Source organism: Cheilinus undulatus, linkage group 9 (assembly GCF_018320785.1).
Source record: "Cheilinus undulatus linkage group 9, ASM1832078v1, whole genome shotgun sequence".
Lineage (NCBI taxonomy): Eukaryota > Metazoa > Chordata > Actinopteri > Labriformes > Labridae > Cheilinus > Cheilinus undulatus.
In genome coordinates, this window is record NC_054873.1 from 50004163 (window position 1) to 50025701 (window position 21539).

Here is a 21539-nt window from a genome sequence, read left to right on the forward strand (position 1 = left end):
TGTCAGTTGTAACCAATTTTTAAAACTTTTTGCCCATTTTTTCCTCTTTTACCATTTTTTTTTATTTTGGCCACATTTTAACCTCTTTTCACCACTTTTTATGCCAATTTTTGTCCCTCTGTGCCACTCCGCAACCCATTTTGATACTTACCACCCATTTTTGCTGCTCTCTAACCCCTTTTCACCACTTTGTCTGGTCATTTTGCAGCATTTCTGCCAACTTTAACCCTTTTTTTTAAATATCTTCTAATTATGACAGTAGATGTCTGTAAAAACAGATCAAATGTTGAGTCATTCTAAAATTGTTTCAATGATAATTATCTGTGGGGTGGATTTAACAGCTGCAGGCATTTAAAACATCTTCTTTTCCTCCTTTTCAGAATTTAATGATCTTTCAGGGGCCAGACAGGAAGCTTTGGGGGCCTGATACGGCCCCGGGCCAGCAGTTGATGTTCAGAGCTTTAGAATTACGTCTAATCAGGTTAATTTAGCACAGGTGGACTCCAGTCAAGGTGTAGCACCATCTCAGCAAAGATAGAGACATGGAGGAAGCTGACATAAATGTTGAAGGTTGATGCAAAGGGTCTAAATACTTTAGTCAATGTGATATTTCAGTTTTTCGTTTTAATACATTTGCAATAATTTCTAAAATTCTGTTTTCACGTTGTCATGATGGGGTAGTGAGTGTAGATTAATGAGGATAAAAATGATTTTTTTCTGCTGTTGCATGAGGCTGAAATAAAATTGAAAAAAGTGAAGGTTGTGTGAATGCACTGTAAATACATCTGTAAATCTCTGAAACACATCTGAACACTCGAGGGCCCAAGGGCATGATGGTAAAACTACACCCCTCCAGATTTGCCTGGTAGAGGCAGAGCTTATATAAAATTGACTCTTTGCAGAGATGGACTAACACTGGCTGGATCAGCGCGGTCTAATAACTCCAACACTGAAGGCTAACTCAGAATGGAGTTCAAATTTTATTTTGGAAGTAAAATCAACCCTGAAATGTTTAACCCTGAGAAAGCAACAGCTTATTCTGTGAGGAAACACAAATTCTCATGACAACAACTGAACTCAGTCAAGTTCACCAAAACTTAGTTTTTCTTTTCCTGATGTTTGCCTGACATGAAAAGATTTGATCTACCTTCACACATCCTCATGTTTCATGATTTTGCTGCCTCATTTACCCGGCTAACTGTGATTATCCTGCCTGTTTCACCACAGATTTAAAGACTGGATCACTGTTTTTTCAGCTTGAAGCTCTGCAAGATGGGATTTCCCAGATGACAGGAAATCAGGACAGTCCTGGTCAGCTTTGTGAGGCTGACAGAGCACATGACCTGGGCTGAATTGTGGCTGGTTGTTTAACACAGCTGAGAGCGGGGCGTAGAGGGTTGATGTGACTTGTAATGCATCATTTGAGCTGACAGTGTTTCCCTTTTATATGTTTTTGGATCTTTTTCAAACATGACTTAAAAGAGCTACAACTACTCAGCAAAGAGGAGCATGCAGCGTGGGAGTGTCAGAGGTTTAAAGCCTCATGTTTTCACACTACATGAGGAAAAACAACGCCGTGGTGTCCTCTGGCTGCAGCAGCGCCACAGTGATGGGGAGAGGAACAGGCTGTAGCCTTTACAGTCCGTGTGCTGTGCAGCTGAATGAAACAAGTGATGTCTGTCTGCAGCTGAAACATTCTCAGTCTAAAGCTCTCAGAAACACTCGAGCACAAGCCTGAAGTGTTTGCCCACAACAAGCCCTAATTTAAAGGGCTGCCTCTCTGCCTTTTCTTTTTAAGGGTAGATACGGGATAGAGTGCACACTGAATAAATAAGCACACTTTCACGCTGAGGTTACCGAGGGCTAGCTGGGTATAAACAGCACGCCGCTCTCCGAGGAATAAAGAGTGTCTGCAAAGAAAACATTTACAGTAGCTAATGCAGTCTGCAGAGTGAGCAGCTCTGACTTCTTCTTTGTCAGGGGGAGAAAACTCCACAATCAGGACCGTATAGAAAAATCAAATCCTCGGTGTGTTCATAGAAACCAGAGTCTGCAGGAAACCTCACAAACATGCACCAACTAAACCGTCTCCATGCTTTCAGTCCTGGAAAAGGAGAGCACGTTCTGGATCAAAAATCACTCCACATGCTTTACAGTTCACCGGTCCTACCTTATTTAAATGACTGTGGAGGTATGAGGAATCTCTAATTAAAGCTCACTACAACCACTCTAAAACTCTGAACTCTGCCGGATCACCGGCGCCACGGCGCCACGGGCTGTAGAACCTTTGCTGTATCTACGGAGCCACAGGAAGAATCTCTATGGCTCCATGGCAGAGTTACTCAACCACGCTCAACCAAAGAGCCAAAATGTGAAAAAATACCTTCCCAAGAGCCACAGTTTTGCCACTTTTATCTCTCTTTTTTGTTCTTTTTTTACCATTTTTGCCACTTTTATCTCTCTTCTTTGTTCTTTTTCACCATTTTTGCCACTTCTATCTGTCCTCTTTGTTCTTTTTCAGCATTGTTTGCCACTTTTTGCCTATTTAAACTGCGTTTTGCTAAAAAAAAAATTCACTTTTCACTCATTTTTGCCTATATTCTTGACACTTTTGGACCGTTTTTACCACTTGTAACTCACTTTTTTCCCTTATCACTCATTTATCCAATTTACGCCCTTTTCCACCTTTTCTCCTCATTTTTGCCACTTTTTCGTCACTTTTCACCACTTAGACCGGGGCTTTTGCGACTGTATTTTTCAACAATTAGGCTTTTTAGTTGAGCGGGGTTGAGTAACTCTGTGCTAAGGCTTCATGCTTTGGTCCAGTCGAGTTTTCCAGCTAAACCCTCCAGCTGCAGTCATCTACAGGCCTCTGTTTTCACCAGAAACATTCATTACTAAAGTAGCACCTTCAGTGAGTCTGACAGTTTGGAGGGAAATTTTAGAGTGTTACTTTTCTAAAGACACCATGTGCTTTTACACAGCAAACACAGCCTGCGGTTTATTTGGGTGTGCCTGGACAGGTGTTTTTGGCTAATTTTACCCAGGTTTTTAAGGGTTCTGTTCCTGAGTTACATACTCCAAATAGATATCAGTCAAAATCAATGAAATCACTGCTGTTCACTCCCATATTTTTGCTCTTTGTGTGGTTTGAAAAGTTTGTGCCTAATGGTGATTGTGCAGATCTCTGCAGGCGCCGGAGAAAGTGTCTGTAATCAGATTTTCCCTGACTATTGATTGGGCCCTTTGTCCTCGGCTCATCTTTGTTGTGGACTCGGGGGCAGGAAGAGGCGGCGGGGGGAGCGCAGTCAGCTTTTACCCCTCGCGAGTGTCCGTTGGGGGAGACTCATTGGAGAAGGCCATGCTGAGGGAGCAATAGCGAATGCAGCCAGGGCTGAATGTGAATTATCTTGCCCCACTGTTTCCAATTAAGCCTTGGACATGTACAAGCCGCAGTTATGGGAGCCCCTCATTGGTTGAGTCCATTGTGTTCGCTCATCCTTAACTGCTGAAGATAATTGTTGTTTCTTGTATACCTCCCCTTCGGGATGACTTGAGCTTTGCCACGCACTGATGTGCACGCCGGCTCTGCGAGGCATCATAGCTGCAGAATTGCTGAATTAATTTTTACCCCTGAAATCTTCATGGCATTTTTTTGCTGGCAGGTTTGCCATGGAGAGTCTTTTCTGGGTAGTTAGATATCACAATTCTTGTTTGGCCCAACCTTTGCTGCCTTTTCCCGCCACGGGAGCTGGCCTACTTCTTATGATGTTGTTATTCACAAGATCTGTTTATGCCCATCATGGCGGCACATTATGGCAGCGGTCCAGGTCTGCTGCTTTAGAATTTGTGTCACCCCATTTACAGCCGTATTCACACATCCCATATAAGCCTTGAAAATCACACTAATTCAGAAAGCAGCGCTGCAGCTGATGACAAAACAAACTAGCTTCTCTTATTCAGTCAGGCAGACGGCCTCCTTCTGTGCTCCTGCTGCAGAGTCTGACGCCTCAAATTTGGAGCCCGTTCAAAAAAATTAAAACTCTTTTTTTATTCCAAGCGTATTATTTTCTTTTGTCTGATTTAATGCCAGAAATATCAGCTAATCTCTGCTGTGTTTCTCAGGTTTTTCAAGGTTTGCTGGCTGTTTTCTACAACCTGGGAGACGGAGACTACAACATCACTCTGCCCCACCACCGCCTCACTGATGGAGAGTGGCACCAGGTCGAGCTGGATCGGTACGGCCGCGAGTTCACCCTCAGACTGGACGGAGGCGGGGGACGGCGGGAGGTCACGACCTCACCTGGGCAGAGTCAGGAGATCATCATCGACCCCTCGGCTGTCATGCTCGGGAACTCTTTTCCCTCAGGACACAACCGAAGCTTCCTCGGTGTGTGACTGCTTACAGCATCTGATCAAATAAATGAATCTGACTATAGATTAGTTTGAATGAAGGCATGCATGAATTCACAGCTTCTTAGTAAACAGGTATGCATGCATTTTCTAATGCAGACACCAAAAGGTGGTGTTGAGGGTAGCAGGGAATCATGGAAGTGATTCCTGAGTCAAGCAGAGAGGCATTGAATAAGGTGAATGTTCCCTTTAAAACCTACCATTGTGCAAGTCTGCCAGGACATATTCTTACATTTTTACATACTGTAGTGCCATTTTTGGGAGTATTTTTATTTGCTTTAAATCAATAAAACCCTTATGTCCCAAGTTTTAATGATATTTAATGAGTTAGGTCTTAACTACTACACTAAATTGCTTAAAAGTGCAATAAACCTAAAAAAAAAAAGAAAGATACTCTTTTTTTTTTCACATACATTTCAAAATACGGAAATTGCACAACTGTATCCCTCAAATTTCTAAATGTAAAAAAGTTGCACAATATCCTTTGGAACCACAGGAAACTTATTTGAAGTCTGTACATAACTTGCTTTTTGAGATATCGTCAATTTTGGAACTGTAAAAAAACCAAGCCGATGAGTAGTTGGACTCTTCATCTGACGATGTAATAGTCTGAAAGCTTCGTGCCAGCTGTAAAACCAGGTTTTTGCGGCTCCATAACTACATATGTGTGGAAGTGTGTCGAAGGTGTGTGTGATGGATGTCTGGTGTGTGTGGGTTGTGTGTCTGAGTGTTTCTGTAAAAAAGTAGGAGTGAAATGAGAGCGAGGGCGAGTATGTGTGCAGGCTAAGTTCTTCGGTGTATTTTGAAAAAAAAAAAACACTAAATTTCGGGGGAAAATATGCCACTTCCTGTTGTTGAAGGAGGGGAGCCTATCAGGTAGAGACACGTCAGAATCATGCGACAAGTCATGACCACAACGTGATGACGTTTATTTCAATGTAGGAAGTTCTGCAAACACCCTTGGTCTCGTTTATAAAGATTTTTGTTATGTGCGCTTTATTGTGTATTTTTACAAACCCATCACTGCAACAAGAAAGCGCTCTGAAACACAGTGAATGTGTGAAATGTTAGTGCAACTCCCCAGATTTTATATGAAAAAAGAATGATCCATCTATATAACCCAGTTTCAAATCTACTGCCAGTCAAAAATGAATATTGTAATCGTAGCGCCGGCTCTACGCTGGGTTCTATAGAGAAAGCGTTAAACATGGCATATGGTTCTTGAACATATTAATGATTTTTGTAGATCAGAGGTCATCACCTGGCAGACCCAGGGGTCATATCTGCCCCAATCTGACCCAAAAGATTATTACAATCAGAAAATGAGGAGGAAAATAAATGTCCAAAGTTTTAAAGGTATCCTTTGTCTTAAATACCTTCATCTAAATTAAATCAACCCATGAAGGTTCAGGATTGCACATTTTTATCAGGAATGGCTTCTTGTTTGATCTTTTTATAAAAATCCCCTCCAGGCTCTTGGAGATCCATTTTCCTGCCAGAGAATCAAAACAAAAGCTCACATATTTTTTTCACCAATCAGCACATTAGCCCTAGAAATATGTGACCAAAGCTGGTAAAAAGTCCTGCAAGTCGTCCGAGGTCATTTTTGAGTTTTTTACACATTGTGAAAGTGTAGATTCCAAGCTTTCTAATGGTGTATCACACACCTTAATCTGAGCTTATTTTACAAAGATGCTCATCTGAATGTTCACTTCTATTTTCTGTTCGTTCTAAGAAAACCAGGCTCAAAGTTTCAGGACTTTTCATACCTTCAGGCAGGCCAGGTAGTGGGCGTGAACAACAGGACCACATTTACATAAAGTCCACCCGAATCGGACTGGTGACGCTCATCAAAATATTCCCATTGGAAATCTGCCGTCATCAAACTTTCACTGTCGAGTGATCCTGAAGTCGTCCCGAGTCTGTTGATAATTCTTGCCGCTTCTTCATCGTCTCTTCTTCTTGTCTTCGCTGCAGGGTGCATCTTGAGGCTTGTTGATAAAGGTGATAACTAGAAACAGCTGTATTTACGTGCCGGGGGAGGGGTGGCGTTTGAGCCATGCGGTGTTTGTTATTGTCCATCTCAATTGGCGAAACTGGGAACAATGGCAGACTGAGAGGCCAATTATCACCCAGCAGTTTCGCTTTCCCCTCCCCTCAATATCCCAGCAGAAACTCCAAAAACAGGGCATTTTAAAACACAACTTAATGCTTTTAAATATCACATTTGTGTTACTTTTTCATCGGATGGGTAGTTTAAATGTCGGACTTGGATAAAATGAGAAAAAAAGAAAAATGATAATTTTGAAGAAAACGTCTTTGTATCCATTTTTCTTAACCACTGGAATACCGACAGGAATGTTATCTGGCTTCGGTCACATATGCGGCCAAAATATTTCAGTCGCCCCCTTGTGGCTGGCTGCAGTGTAGGTGATAGAACTCACAGTCTGGAAAGAAAACAGTAATACAGCAGCATGTTGATTACACTGATTTTCTTAACTTTAGCTGATTTGAAAGTCTCCAAAAGCGTCGATCAAGACAAAATCTGGGCTTGTGCAAATGTAGTCAGTGACCCCTGATGTAGAGAATAATCAAAAGCCCTTTTCCTTTCAAGGAAATCGTAAATTAGATATAAAATATAAGCAACAAACAAAATATTAGTTTACGGTTTAGTGAATACACCTAAAGAGTGCAGTTTTTGTGAATATAAAACCAGTGGAGCACGTTTTACCCTGGTGTCTGTGCTCTCATGGTTATGGAGGACAGCCAACCAGGAGCACATTCATTCTGCTGCCTGCATAGGCTTTTACACAGGCTCAGGGCTACATGAACTTCAGATGTACACTTTGGCATGGATCTGACTCCGAGTATAACAAAGGATTAGTCATGTTTTCAGTCATTTAAGCATTTCAGTGCGAGAACTCGACATCCTCCATCTTTAAAGCAGCTGTCCATGCCTTTACCGCGCTACCCCACGGTATAGATGGGCATAAATGTTTTAGTATTTTTCATTACCTCTTGCTGATGTTTCTACATTTCACCACCTGCCCTAAGGTGTTTGGATCCCTTAGTTAGGCAGATGAGAGGGAGTGAGTGGGTGACACTGATCTGTGTTTAAATGATGTGTTAGTGCTCATGCTTCCCACAGAGAGAGCAAACTAACCAGCTGAGAAAATACCCTGCAAAAGAAGAAGCCCATGCTGACAGCTTAGCCTGGGGCTGTTTGGCTGTTTGCATGCATGAGAGCGTGTGTCTCTCCAGGTGTATCTGTTTATGGATGCATGCCTGTTTGTATATTAGAGCTTACACCTCTGACTGGCTGTAAAGTGTGTCCATAAAAGATTTAGCCCCAGGACTGGTGCCTAAATGTGTCTTTTTGACATTGTAAACTCTGTTTTTTACCACTTCTCCTCGCCCCCTTTTTTTTCGCCTCTCCATCAGGATGTTTACGAGATCTGAGGTTTAACGGCCGCTCCGTCCCCCTGGATGTGGACCAGCCCTCGGAGGGTCTTCAGGTGGTCACTTCACAGGGCGTCTCCGCGGGCTGTTCTTCAGACGCCTGCAGGAAGCATCAGTGCTCTCCTCCGCTGGTCTGCGTGGATCTCTGGAGACATCATGAGTGCAGGTGATGTATATTTACGGAGAAGATAACCACATACCTGCACACGAGGGCTGCATGCAGCAGCCATACTTATGATAATATCAGCTACACCAGCTCTCTCTGCAAATAACATAGCATGTTATTTATATATTATACAGGTAGTGGTGAGAGGACTCATGCACTGATGTGGGAGGGTTTCTCTGCAGCAGTGGAGGGAAAAATGTCAACCTGCAATTCACAAAGACAATTCTGAAAAAGTTGGGACGCCTTTTTTAATTCAAAATAGAACAGAAACAACAAATAAGGTTTTAAACTGAGACATTTTACCATTTCATAAATATTAGCTCCTTTTGAATTCAATGGCAGCAGCACATCTCAAAAAAGAAGGGACAGGGTCATGTTCACCAGTGTGTAGCATCCCCTCTTCTTTTAACAATAGTTTATAAACATCTGGGAAGTGAGTTGATCGGGGAGGAATGTTGTTCCATTCTTGTCTAATATAGGATTCCAGCTGCTTAACAGTCCTTGGTCTTCTTTGCTGGACTTTTCCTTTTATGATGCAGTTTTCTATTGGTGAAAGGTTTAGATTCCTCTGTACATTTCAGTGTTCATTATATGGTTTATCTTTAGTGCCACCTACTGTAAGAAGCCAGTAGCACCGTCAACATAAAACACCCATCTGCTTTAAAATTTACACAAGTATCAGTGCTGCCTAACCTTGCAAAGCAGATGGATACGCCCGTTTCCTTGTTTCTCACTGGTGAATCCATCTTCAAAGCTCCCGTCTGAACCGTGTGGGCCCGGTTAGAAAGTGACAGGACCAATCAGCAACGAGGGGCAGTACTTTCAGCCACGGCAGAGTCGTGACGTAAACAAGCAGCAGCAAGAGCTGGTGCAGTTATGGAGGAAGAGATTAGCGTGGATGCTGCTAAAGCGCCAGTTTTATCAGAACTTGACAACATTTCTTCTTTAAAAGAAGAACAAAGAACAGCAGTGAGCTGTTTTCTTTTCAAATACCACAAAGTTGAGTACTGACATGTCTACAGTCGCCATGTTTTGCGCTATTCCTCAGTAGCTGTGCACTTGAAACTCAATAGCTGCTACGTCATGTGTTTTGTTGCTCTGATTGGCCCGTAGAGATGTGACAGACAGAACGTTCATCCAATCACACTCCAAGGTTTTTTTCAAAGCCTCTGCCTTTTCTCAAACGTTTGCTATTGAAGCTTTCCCAGATGGATGTGTGAAACAAATCCATCTGGCGTGTCAGGTTAAGTCCTGCCCTGATCATCTCTACATATTAGCATCGTGCTTTTATACTGCCACCTACTGTTAACAGCCAGTACTACCTCATATGCATAGAGCTAAGTGCTTGCCAACACCCAACTATTGCATCAGGGCGCAAGGGCCCTTCAGTGCTGCTTGCAGCCCGACTTTGTTTTGATACCATGCACATTATAAAGGATGTGGTGTGTGGTTCAGCACTGTCTTAGTGAAATGGGACAATATGTTTTTCTAAAACCTCTGTCTACTTTTCCTTAGAGATGCAGGCTTTAGAGCTGAGCCAGGAGAATAAGCTGGATGCTCCCTCTCCTCTTTGGTCCACAGGACACGGCGTCTGTGGTTTCCCCTGACCACAGAACAGTTTTCCATGTTTCCTCAGTCCATGTTAAATGAGCTTTGGTCCAGAGAAGACAGCGCTGTTTCTGGATCCTGTTCACATATGGCTTCTTCTCTCCATGATCCAGCTTTAACTGTCATTGGTGGATGGCACGGCCAACTGTGTTGACAGATGAGAATATCTGGAATATTCCTGAGCCCATGCAGTGATTTCACTACAGAATCATGCCTGTTTTTAATGCAGTGGCCCCTGAGGGCCCCTTCAGCCTTGTCCCTTGCTCTCAGAGATTTCTCCAGATTCTCTGTATCTTTGATGATGTTATGGACTGTAGATGGAGGGAGATTCAAATTTGTTGCACATTTACTTTAAGGAACATTTTCTGAAACTTTTCTTTTGATAGGTGAACCTCTGCTCATCTGTACTTCTGAGAGACTGTGTCTGTCTAAAATGCTCCTTTTATACCCAGTCATGTTGTTGGCAGTTACCCTAAATAGCTGCAAAATGCTCCTCCAGCTGTTTTTCATCAGTACCTTTTACTTTTCCAGCCTTTTGTTGCCCTGTTCCTCCTGTTGCTATCAAATACAAAATGAGCTAATATTATTCATAAAATAGTAAAATGTCTCAGTTTAACATCTGTTATGTTGTTTTTTTCCTGTTGTGATTAGAATATGGGTTCATGATATTTGACAATCATTGACTTCTGGTTTTAGCGACATTTTGTACCGCGGCCCAACTTTTTTGGAATTGCTGCTGTCTTAGTTTGTTAGTTTGATATCTTTCTAAGATAAACTGGTGTTTTTGGGAACCCGTAAGTCTGCCGATGTTCAGCTCCAGTGGTCTTCTAAATGAACATTTTAGCCAGTGTTATGATGAATTTGTTGTTTATGTCTTGGTTTGTGTAACATCCTGCTCCATCACAGAGAGGAGATCCAGCTCAGGTGTAAAGTTTTGCTTGAACTCATTATTCAGACCTCTCTTCATAATGCAGATACAGTACGACAGTGCTACCATAAATCGTCCGATGATTCAGGTTCCACCCAGCAGTCTCTGTTTCAGAGAAGCTGCAGAAAATCTGATGAACTGAGCTCAGAGCAGAGCCAGACATCTCCGTCCTCCGTAAACACGGAGCATTAATGAGCTTTTACACTGTGAGCGTCGTGTTGTGTCGGCGTGAGAGAACAGAGTTTAACAGGAGCTACTTTGGGAGTGAAAGCTGTCAGCGGGACGGCTCCTGACTGTGATTTCAAGACACCAAGCCAGTGTGAGACTTCTCACTGGGGCTGGTTTCCTGGTTGTGTGATTGCAGCACAGCCTGAGGATACAGAGGGAGGGGGGCTGGGGGCAGGGGGCTGATATTCAGGGGATATTTTGTACAAATATACTGTGGGAGTACTACCGCAGAGCCAATCTCACTTTCTTGTTTTTTCTCTGTTAAGGTACAGCTGCCTCTGTGTAACGTTCAAAGAGCATATCTTTGAATCTGAAATAAGAGGAGTCCCTCCTGAGGGATTTAGTTTTACACTGTCAGCTTAGGTTTCATAAGTCTGTCGACTCCAGCGCCGCTTTTATCTGACAGCTTCCTGAGTGTCTCTTTGCTTTACACCGCACTGTCTCGTCTCTGCACAGGTGCCCCGCAGGCCACCTGACCAAAGAGAGCTCCGTGGGAAAGGTGTGCGTCTACACGCTGTGCGCCAGCCGGCCCTGCCGCCACGGCACCTGTGTGGCTCACTCTCCGTCCCGCTACACGTGCCTCTGCGGCGAGGGATACCGGGGACGCCACTGCGAGGTGTCGCTCGCCATGTTCCACAACGAGGACGGGAACAGCCTGAGCCTGAGCTCCATGTTCGCCATCAGCATCTGTGTGATGGCGTTTTTAGGTAGCTATGTGGAATATGTGCTCTTCTATCTGTGGTAACAAACACTCAGTATGTTTACATGCACGGTCCAGCTCTGGTGATAGCTCAGTCGGGATATTAACCAGACCGGGGGAGTCTAGTCCAGGTAAAGAGACCAGAGGTGGCGATGTGACCCCCTTTAGATGGTTACTTTGCTAACAGGCTAGCTAGCTGCTAACAGGCTAACAATGAAAACATTGTTCCTCTTCCTGTGGAGCATCATCCTTAAACCTTTCTAATGTTAACTCCACTTCAGTTTTTCTAAAGAGGGACGAAAAAAGAAGCGTCTAAAATGTGGACTGAGATGAGAACAATCCAAAGATGTAGGAAGAAGAACATCACAGAGGTCTGATGAGTTTCTTTGTACAAATTACAAATTAATGAAGGTTGTAGTAAGGTCACTGTGTCTGAATATGCAGGGCTCCCTTTAGATCATAAAAATAAACCCTGTGTTTTACAGAATTAGCACTTTAAAAAAGTCATAATTTTAGAGACAGCCAATCAATAAGCCAACATCATGAATACGTCTTTGACTTGATTTAATTCCCAGACACTGGGAAAGTTGGTCTACATGGTCAATGTGGACTTAAAATTGTGTTTTTAAAATGCAAACCAAAAGAAAGTGAGCTAATCTAGTTGTAGTTTCCTATCAGAATCATACAAATGATTGCACTTAAAACAAATTTGATAGATGTGTCTGTAAAGACCGGGTTTTGTATTTTTAAAAAAATCTTTAACCCTTTGAGGGTGGCGTTGTCATTTACGACAAGAAGAGACGTGTTATTAAAAGTTAAATAACATTTGAACTATAAATTGTAGGCACTTATTTGTTTTTTCCTCTGAAAGCCCTCTGTTGTGCCGTTCTAATGTTTCCATCCACACCTTTGTAGCTCTAACAGAACGATTTCTAGCCAGTCTGGAACTTGACTGACTTTCCAGTGCTTTTAAAGGTTAAATCCACACCAGTAACTCCGATAATGGATGTTTTTTTATCCATTAGTAATCCATTTTTTGATCTGTCCTGCAGTTAGCCCGCCACCATATTGTCTGTTTTATCCCAGAATGCAGTGCGACTGGGCTGTGACAACCAATGGGAAGCTGCTCTGTTGTAACGTCACGCTTTGCTGACTGAACTACAGAAGACAGTCTGAATGACTGATAATAGAGAGAAAGAGACACAGAGAGCCCGTGACGTGTCCCTCAGTCTCTGCACTTCAAATAATGACTCAAATTAATTATATATATATTATTATTATTAATAATTAATAATTTAATTATTATTATTTTTGTCTCAAAGAGATGGGAGAAAAAGTTTGTGCAAACAAACCTTAAACATCAAGGTTAACAGCTAAAACATAAAATTCTTTGATTTTTAATTTCTGTTCATTTCTTTTCTCTTTATACTCCCATATACATATACACACACACATATATATATATATATATATATATATATATATATATATACATACATTCAGTGCGTAACAAATGTATCAGACCACCTGTCATATTTGTCTCAGAGACCATCCAGCATCATGAAGTGTTTTAATGCGGACTCTTTTATTTTCAGTCAGCTCTCCTCATTTTACCATTTGAGCAGGAATGAGGAATTTCAAACTGAATTCATCCAAATTTGAGCCGGCTCACTGGGCTTCTCTGTGAAGTCAGAAATTAATCAAGCATAACATTCAACCACTAAAACTATTTTTTTCTCTTCAGGAATGCAAGTAAATAACTATAATTTGACATATTAATCGAGAAATATTAATGTGCTTTACTATTTTTTCAGTTTTTTTTGTAAATCAGTAAATTTGAAAATTCAAGAATAACAATAATAATTCTATTTTAGCATTAAAAATATCATTTTGGTTAAAGAGCTTCTACATATTGGTGTATTAACCATTGCAGAAACATAAAAAATGATTTTGGTAATTACCAATGCTGTTAATTTAGGGCAGCTGTGGCAGAAACCTGACTTTGGTTAGGGTTAGGATGGTCTCATACATTTGTTAAGCACTGTATATATAATTTTAATATACATTTTTTTTTAAATTCCAGTGACATTACTGCAGCACACATATTCTTAAAGCCCAGGTTGCCCATGAGAAAAGGATGTTTAGAGCTTTTTAAGATTTAGAAGAGGCGATTTTTAAGAAAAAAGTCCAGGAGAGACACAGTAGTTAAAGATAGCTGAGGGCTCAGAGGGTTAAATTTATGATGTTTTAGTTCATCTATTCCTCTATCGAGTCTGACAGGCTCTGTGAGGATTCAATGATTTGGGAAAATAATCTAATTGCGATTTTTTTACCCAATATTGCAATTGCAATTTGAAAAGCAATTATTCCTTAAATTCCTAAGCTTTTGTATTTTCCAACAAACATGAACAATAAAGCATTCTACTTTACAACCGACACACTATTAGACTCAACAAGGGCTGAACAGTTCCTCGAGCTGGATATGAATTGTTGTTTTGCCATTCTCATATTTCATAAGAAATCATAATAAAAATGAAGGTTTTTTTGTAGACTATTCTAAAAAAGGCAACTGAATGATTGCATAATTATGTAATGCATAACATTTCTGCTGCAAAAAAATTTTTAAACAGGTATTTTGGCAGAAACTTCAAGTTAAAGAAATATTGCACCTTTTGCGATTTGAAAATTACAGCAGGCCGTATTACAGTTTAATCACATTTTTGATTAATTGCCCAGCCTTACTGCCAGGTGAGCAACCATCATCCATATGTCGGTATTTTCTAACAACTCACTCAATATTCTGCTAAATTTCCTTAGAAAACACAATGAAGTCCTGCATTTTTCCCCAAATTCTTCTTCGTTGTGTATGCTACTCTGAGTTGAACTGTTGGCTGCATTGCTCAGCACTGCCCCCCGTGGTAGAAGGTGGTGTTGCAGCGTTTTGTCCGTATCTGTAGACAGGAAACAGATGAACTGAAGAGGACAGAAAGGGTCATGTGTTTCTGTTTCACTCATGGAGCATACGTAGATGAGCCTAAACACGTTTCCATGCTTTTTACAGCTCCAGTCTTAGTGGCACTAAGATAATAATTCAGCTGCATGTAAACGTACTGGGTGTCTTCATGTTTTTGTCTTTTAATTTGTTTTTCTCATCTTTGTACATTGATTTTCATCCTTTGTATTTTTGTATTATATTTGTATTTGTGTTTCTTCTCATCTTCTTGTTATAATTCTTTCATTTTGTCTGGTTTTGTCTGTAACTTCCACTCTTTTATCGGCTCTCCACCCCCGCCTGGCTCTGTGAAATCCACATCCACATATCTAGTAGCTGTATTGATCTCTGGAGTTGTACCAGGAAGTGATTTCTCCATGGGAGGTTGTTGAAATCAGAGGAGCAGGAAGGGAAGCATTGAACATGTTAATTTGAGATTTGTAGGGGAGCTGAAGCCCTCTGAGGATGGCTTTCACACTTTCTTTATGTGTGTTTCTCTATTTCTCTCCACCTCTGTGCCCTCCTCATCTCTTTCACTGTTACGCTCTGGAGTCAATTTCACGCTCAGCCTTATTTTTTATCTCTCTAACTTATTTTATATCTCACCATACACTCATTCTGCTCGCTCTGTGTCTTTTTTTTGCCTTACCTTTCACGTTTGTGTGTGCATTCTCTGCTTTTCCCCAGCCGTCCTGAATGTGTCCACGCTGTGTACTCCACTCTTATGTGCTCTGTTTGTTCTGATCATTGTTCACCTGCATCAAAAAACCCTCCATAAAACACGCATCCTTCTCTCTAACTGGTCTCTATTTATTTAACATAATCCCTCTCAATCCAGGAGTCAAGCTTTAGAATAATCTCAGGCTTTTTAGTTAAAATCACAGCGAATAACTCTCAAAGAGATTTTACAAGGAGAAACATGTGGCTGTGCTCTTGTGGTCCGACATTTTGGCAGCAGCTGCAGATACGATTTACAAAAAAAGGTGGCAAGCAGGGTAATCAACAAATGCAAAAACATATTAATTATTCACAGCGTCTTTGTGCCAATTACTCCAAAAAGCACATTTCATTTGGCGGAACTATTTTGTCCATCGGGTATTTAAAAATGTGAAAGCTTCGAGCCGGAGAAAAACACTCCAGCTTGCTGTTTTACATCCTCCAGTGAAAAATAAAACACTTTTAGCTGTCCTTCTCTCTTTTATGATGTTTTTACCATTAAATCGACTATAATCTATTTTATATAGGTTATAAAAGCTGTGATTTGGGCTGCTAATCAGGTACTTTTAGCACATTAAAGCGTGAATGTGGGACTCTTCAGCTTGAAATAGTGATTCCAAGAACATTTAGCTGGGTCTGTCCTTCTCCACAGAGCTCCTCTGTCACCTGCTTTCAGTACTGAGTAACTTTGGCAGCAGGCTGGGATTATCTCTCCCCCAGAGCTTTCTGACACTGGTTCATGCACCAGCCCTCAGCTAAAGCGAAGCCAGTTAGCCCGTCTCTGATTGATGCAGGCTAAAGCAGGGTACACACATGAAGATAATGGGGCTGTTTTTGTCCTGATTTTCCCCCTTCCCGACCAAGGACGGCAAACACCCGATTATCTTAGGTCTTATAAGATTATCCTGTGGTCTGAGGTGTGTTCAGAGTGAATTTGTCCCAATAATTGGCTCCGTAAACAGTCGGGGCCGACAATCGTAAATGTTAAACTTGTTCAATATTTACGACCAAAAATCTTCATGTGTGGGGAAAGCTGACGACTCCCGAGTCATGACTCCGTGAATTGTGACGTGGAACGGAATGTAGCCAATCAAGAAGCGAGCTGACTGACAACAACTCACCTCTAGCTCGCCCAGTAGACTATAAAGTCTGTGTTCACGCTGTTTCCAGGATTTTCTCCACAGTCTTTTCTTTTTTTTGTAGTTCTTGATTTTTCCGTTAAAAATAGTCCCAAGAACAACATCATTCCCTCTTCTTGTGTGTCCTCTTCCATGAGAAGAGGACACAACGAGCAACAGCAAGAGCTGGTGCAGTTATGGAGGAAGAGATTAGCGTGGATGCTGCTAAAGCGCCAGTTTTATCAGAACTTGATGACATTTTTTCATTAGAAGAAGAACAAAGAACAGCAGTGAGTTGTTTTCTTTTAAAAAGCAACAAAAGTCGAGTACTGACATGTCTACAGTCGCCATGTTTCGCGTTTTTCCTCAGTAGCTGCGCACGCACAGCGCGCATTCTGAGTGCGCTCAAGGTGTTTTTGCTCTGTCGGCCACAGTATTGCTTGTGTAGGTAGAGATACTCTGCATGTGAGCGCTGTGAAAGCTCTCGCAAAAGTAATTTGCGTGCACGGATGTTTGATTTGCGCACGGCTCCTCTGCAGCCGTGCATGCGGATCTCATATTTTTTCTCAAGTTTTGACAGTATTATGCCGCCATGTGTCTGGTGTGAGAACACCCTGAGAGAACAATCTTAACATACAACAAGGTTGACATCAATCAATAAGCTTACGACTGTTGGTGGTTCTCACTGTTCTCTCAGCTTCAGGCCTGCAGATGTGTTCTTGAATCACCATGACGACATTGATACAAACACACTGTCTCACCTCGTATCTCTATGAAACAGAATAATCTTAGCATCATTAGTGGAGGGCAGATGTGGTGAAAAAGATAAATGTTGAACTAAGCATGCTCATTTTAATGTCTTTATCATATCCCAGTGTTTTATTTCTTCACGTGTTGTTAATGCAGCGGTTTATGGGTAAAACTAAAAACTTGAAATGATTCAAATCGTGACGAATAAAGCAGAGCAAAAACATGACGTCAGCGTTATGAAGTTCTCATCACAAGCGCTGGCTGGTTAAAGAGGAGGGTATTGTAAAATATTTGAGAGATAATTCCAAACTAGGAGGCCGGGGATGTGAGACTTTAAGAAGTTTTCCTTTGAAGGCTTTGACTTATTAGATGATCTGAGGCTGCTCCCTGACACGTCCCGGGTCAGGAGTTCACAAATGTGTACCATTGACGGCTTTGTACTGAAGGTGAGGAGCAGAATCTTAAAATCCGTACGTATAAGACCGGGGTTATGTTGTCTCTTTGTAGTGCCTGCGGAGAGCCCAGCTGCTGAATTTTTAAGGCCTGACTTTTGTTCGAGAATACATAATCTTTGTTTTTTATAAAATGAGAACAGACAGACAACCTTATGACATTATTTATGGATGTATTTCAAAGATGAGAAAGCCTTTTAACACCCATTTATTTTTCATGGAAACAAACTTCAACTTATTTCAGTGATTTAAAAAGGTAATGTTGTTTTTAGGACAACATTTTGTTTTGTTACAAAACACTTTATTACATTCAGATTTGTCAGGGGTGGGCAACTGGCGGCCCGGGGACCCCTTGCAACCCTCCTTGGTGAAGAGGAGGTCTCTGATTGGCTGATCTGACCTTTCCTTGTAAAACTTCTGCACTCTCCCATTTTTGCAGATACTGATGAATGTAACGGTTGTTTTTCAACAAAAGATGGCGTAAGTGGATTAATGAACAGCGGCGTGCACAAACTTTTTCAAGGGCAGGGGCAAAAATAAAAAAGGGCACATACAGCGCGTTCTCGCCACTGAAGAGGGCACTAAGTTTGGCGTGTTTTCGAGGGCACTTTAGACATGTTTATATGTTCTACAAATGGCACATTATATGGCCTTAAAACAGACTAACTAGACAGACTACTCAAGTTAGTGTGTAGTTAGGATCAGCATCCACAAGAACTGTGAAGATTCAACGTTGGACTGAGAAGAACACACAGAGATAAATAAATAAATCCCTAGGGGGGATTTTCAATTTCAATGAAGTAGATGCCATTTCCTGTATTCTAGTGCATGTTAGTATTTCTTGGTCCTAACGGTCTTCTGGAGTTTAGTGTGTTTTCTGCACTCGGGGGGGGGGGGGGGGGGGTTGCAGCAAGCACACAGTCCAAAAGCCGGGCACGCCAGACCACAGCAGAGATGTGTCCCATGGGAACCAGCCAGCAGCTATGGAGGTGTCCCATGAGGGGATCCCTACACATCGAGTGTCTGTCCCCCTATACCCAGGTTGGAAGACCAATTTGCATGTCAGGAACGCCTCCACAGAATCTCCTCTGGCTTCAGCTTGCCTAGGCATAGATCATCATCTTTCAGGTCCTTTTGCGCACACCCATTGATACTCATAGCTGAGTATTTTGAGGGGTCTGAAGTGTTTGCTTAAAATAGGGTTTTCAAAGCCGGCCGTCTGGTCTGAAATCTGCAGCTAGGAATGACGGAATGGACTCAGGGTCTATTTTTTGGATTTTCTCTCTGATCAGCTCAGAGGGCTAGGGTTTGGCCCTGGACCAGGTGGGTGCAAACTAGCAATCTGATGGCATTATTCCAATGACCCGGCAGAGGCTGCCCAGTTGGACATGGTCCATGGAAGTATTGTCACAAAGCTTCGGTTGCAGCTGACCAGTTAAACCTGCAGAGGGCAGCTGCTATGTCAATTTTCAACATAAAATGTAAAATTTAAATGCTTTTGCAAGATCTGGGCCCTAACAGATCTGGAAAAAAGTGGTCTAAAGGTTTACTTGCTCTTTTAGCTCGTATCTGCTTCAGTGTTGATGACACAAAGCTATGTAAAAAAAATCCCCCGGTTTATGGCTTCATAAAGACGGTTAAAATCTAATAAGATCAAGATTCAATATCTTCCCACATCTGCTGCCAGCAGGCTTTTTTTAAATGCATCTGCATTGATATTCCAACACAAACTGCCACACTATGACAAAAAGATGAAGTATTACTTTGATTTCTTCCTACAGCTGCAGAGAGAGATGGGTTAATTGTGTTAGCATTAGGCGCTGTTGCTAACGAGATGGGATATTTTTACCGGCCCTCTGTCTGTGCGTGTGAGAGAGGCTTGCATGTTGTTGCATTGACTCGACTCTGTAGGGCCACATCACTGTTTATGAGTCTTTCTGTCAGAGACGGGTTTATAAAGCGCCGGGGCCATTCGCTGCACTGTCCCTGCCTCTCTAAGTGACTCAACAGTCCCTGCAGGGCATGAGGCAAGTATTGGGACATCAGTTATTCTGACACTCCAGAGTGAAACGTATAAAGCGCTCTTCAATATTTGATAATGAATTCAAAGATGATAGAGTGTGGCCTTGGCGTCATTCATGAAAATTCATGTGTTGCTTGCATGCTAAGTAAAAGAAGGTGCAGGGCGTTTGAAGCAGCTCGGACAGTATCGCCGGGGAGTCGTTTATATTCAAGACTTTCACCTCAGAGAGGAGCGCCGCTCTTCCTCAATAATTCACACCCAAAAGGGACGTCTTTGCTCGCTTATTACATTTTCACACTGAAAAAAATGAACAAAATGTGCTAAACAATTCTCAAGAAGCAGAATGAAAAAAGCCGAAGCAGCTTGTGTTGAAGAGCCATGAAGGTGGGATTAAAATGAATCCAGTGGTCGGGTTTAATGAACAGCTGGTTCATACGGTCTGCAGTTGTTTAATGACGACCCTCATCACCACAGGAACCACTGCCATAAATACACGCTCACTGCACCGAGCCCGACTGTAGCCTGGCGCTAAATTAAAGGGGGACTCCTTCTCCGTCTCAACGTGCATTAAAAGTTAAAACCATCATCCATTATTAAGTTTTACATAAGCCGTCACAGAGCGGGAAGAGTTCACTACATGTTATTGACAGATGAGCAGATCTGGAGACTCGTTAGACCAACATCAAATCTGATGTTTGTTTTGGACGGACGGGTAGAAATTAGAGCCCCATATGGACTCTGGATTCTAAGTATTCATGTAAAATGCCTGTTCTTCTCATGTCTGACACATTAATAAATAAATCATCCTTCCTCATCTCTCACCTGTCTCATTTCCTTCCACTATTCCTCACTTTTTCTCTCCCAGTCTTTCACTGATGTCTCGTCTGTCCTGCTGTTCTTTTCCACGTTCCCCTCAGACAGGATCTGAGGACAGGAAAAGATCTGAGATCAGGCTGGTGATGGAGCTGTCTACAAGGAAGAGGGATGGATGGATGAATGGATGGATGAAAGAATGGAGGGATGGATGGATGGATGGATGGATGAAAGAATGGAGGGATGGATGGATGGATGGATTGATGGATGAATGGAGGCATGGGGGGAAGGGATGAATTAAAGAACGGATGGATGGAGGGACAGATGCATGGATGGATTGATGCATGGACTGATGGATGAATTGATGGATGGATGATGAATGATGGATGGACAGATGGATGGATGCATGGATGGATGGATGATAGATGGATGGATGGATGGATGGATGGATGGATGGATGGGTGAATTGATGGATGGATGGATAGATGGATGGATGGATGGATGCCTGGATGGATGGATGGATGGATGGATGGACGGATGGATGGATGGATGGATGGATGGGTGAATTGATGGATGGATGGATGGATGGATGCCTGGATGGATGGATGGATGGATGGATGGATGGATGGATGGATGGACGGATGGATGGATGGAAGAATGGAGGGATGGATGGACGGATGGATGAAAGAATGGAGGGATGGATGGATGGATGGATTGATGGATGAATGGAGGCATGGGGGGAAGGGATGAATTAAAGAACGGATGGATGGAGGGACAGATGCATGGATGGATGGATAGATTGATGGATGGGTCGTTGGATGGATGACTAATGGATGGATGGATGCATGGATGGATTGATGCATGGACGGATGGATGAATTGATGGATGGATGATGAATGATGGATGGACGGATGGATGCATGGATGGATGGATGATAGATGCATGCATGGATGGATGGATGGATGGATGGATGGATGCCTGGATGGATGGATGGATGGATGGATGGATGGATGGATGGGTGAATTGATGGATGGATGGATAGATGGATGGATGGATGGACGGATGGATGGATGGATGGATGGATGGATGGATGGACGGATGGATGGATGGGTGAATTGATGGATGGATGGATAGATGGATTGCCCTATATGGTATAAAGTTCCTGTTCTTCT

The 21539-nt window shown here is 42.2% G+C and overlaps 1 protein-coding gene across 1 annotated transcript in view; it reads left to right on the plus strand.

The window, feature by feature from the left end:
* Positions 1-21539, plus strand: part of LOC121514750 (neural-cadherin-like) — a 244359-nt gene that overhangs the window by 210733 nt on the left and 12087 nt on the right. The window contains exons 30-32 of the mRNA XM_041795036.1: positions 4126-4390; positions 7855-8038; positions 11259-11509. Of these exons, the coding sequence (XP_041650970.1) occupies positions 4126-4390; positions 7855-8038; positions 11259-11509 (700 nt within the window). The remainder of the gene's footprint in view (positions 1-4125; positions 4391-7854; positions 8039-11258; positions 11510-21539) is intronic.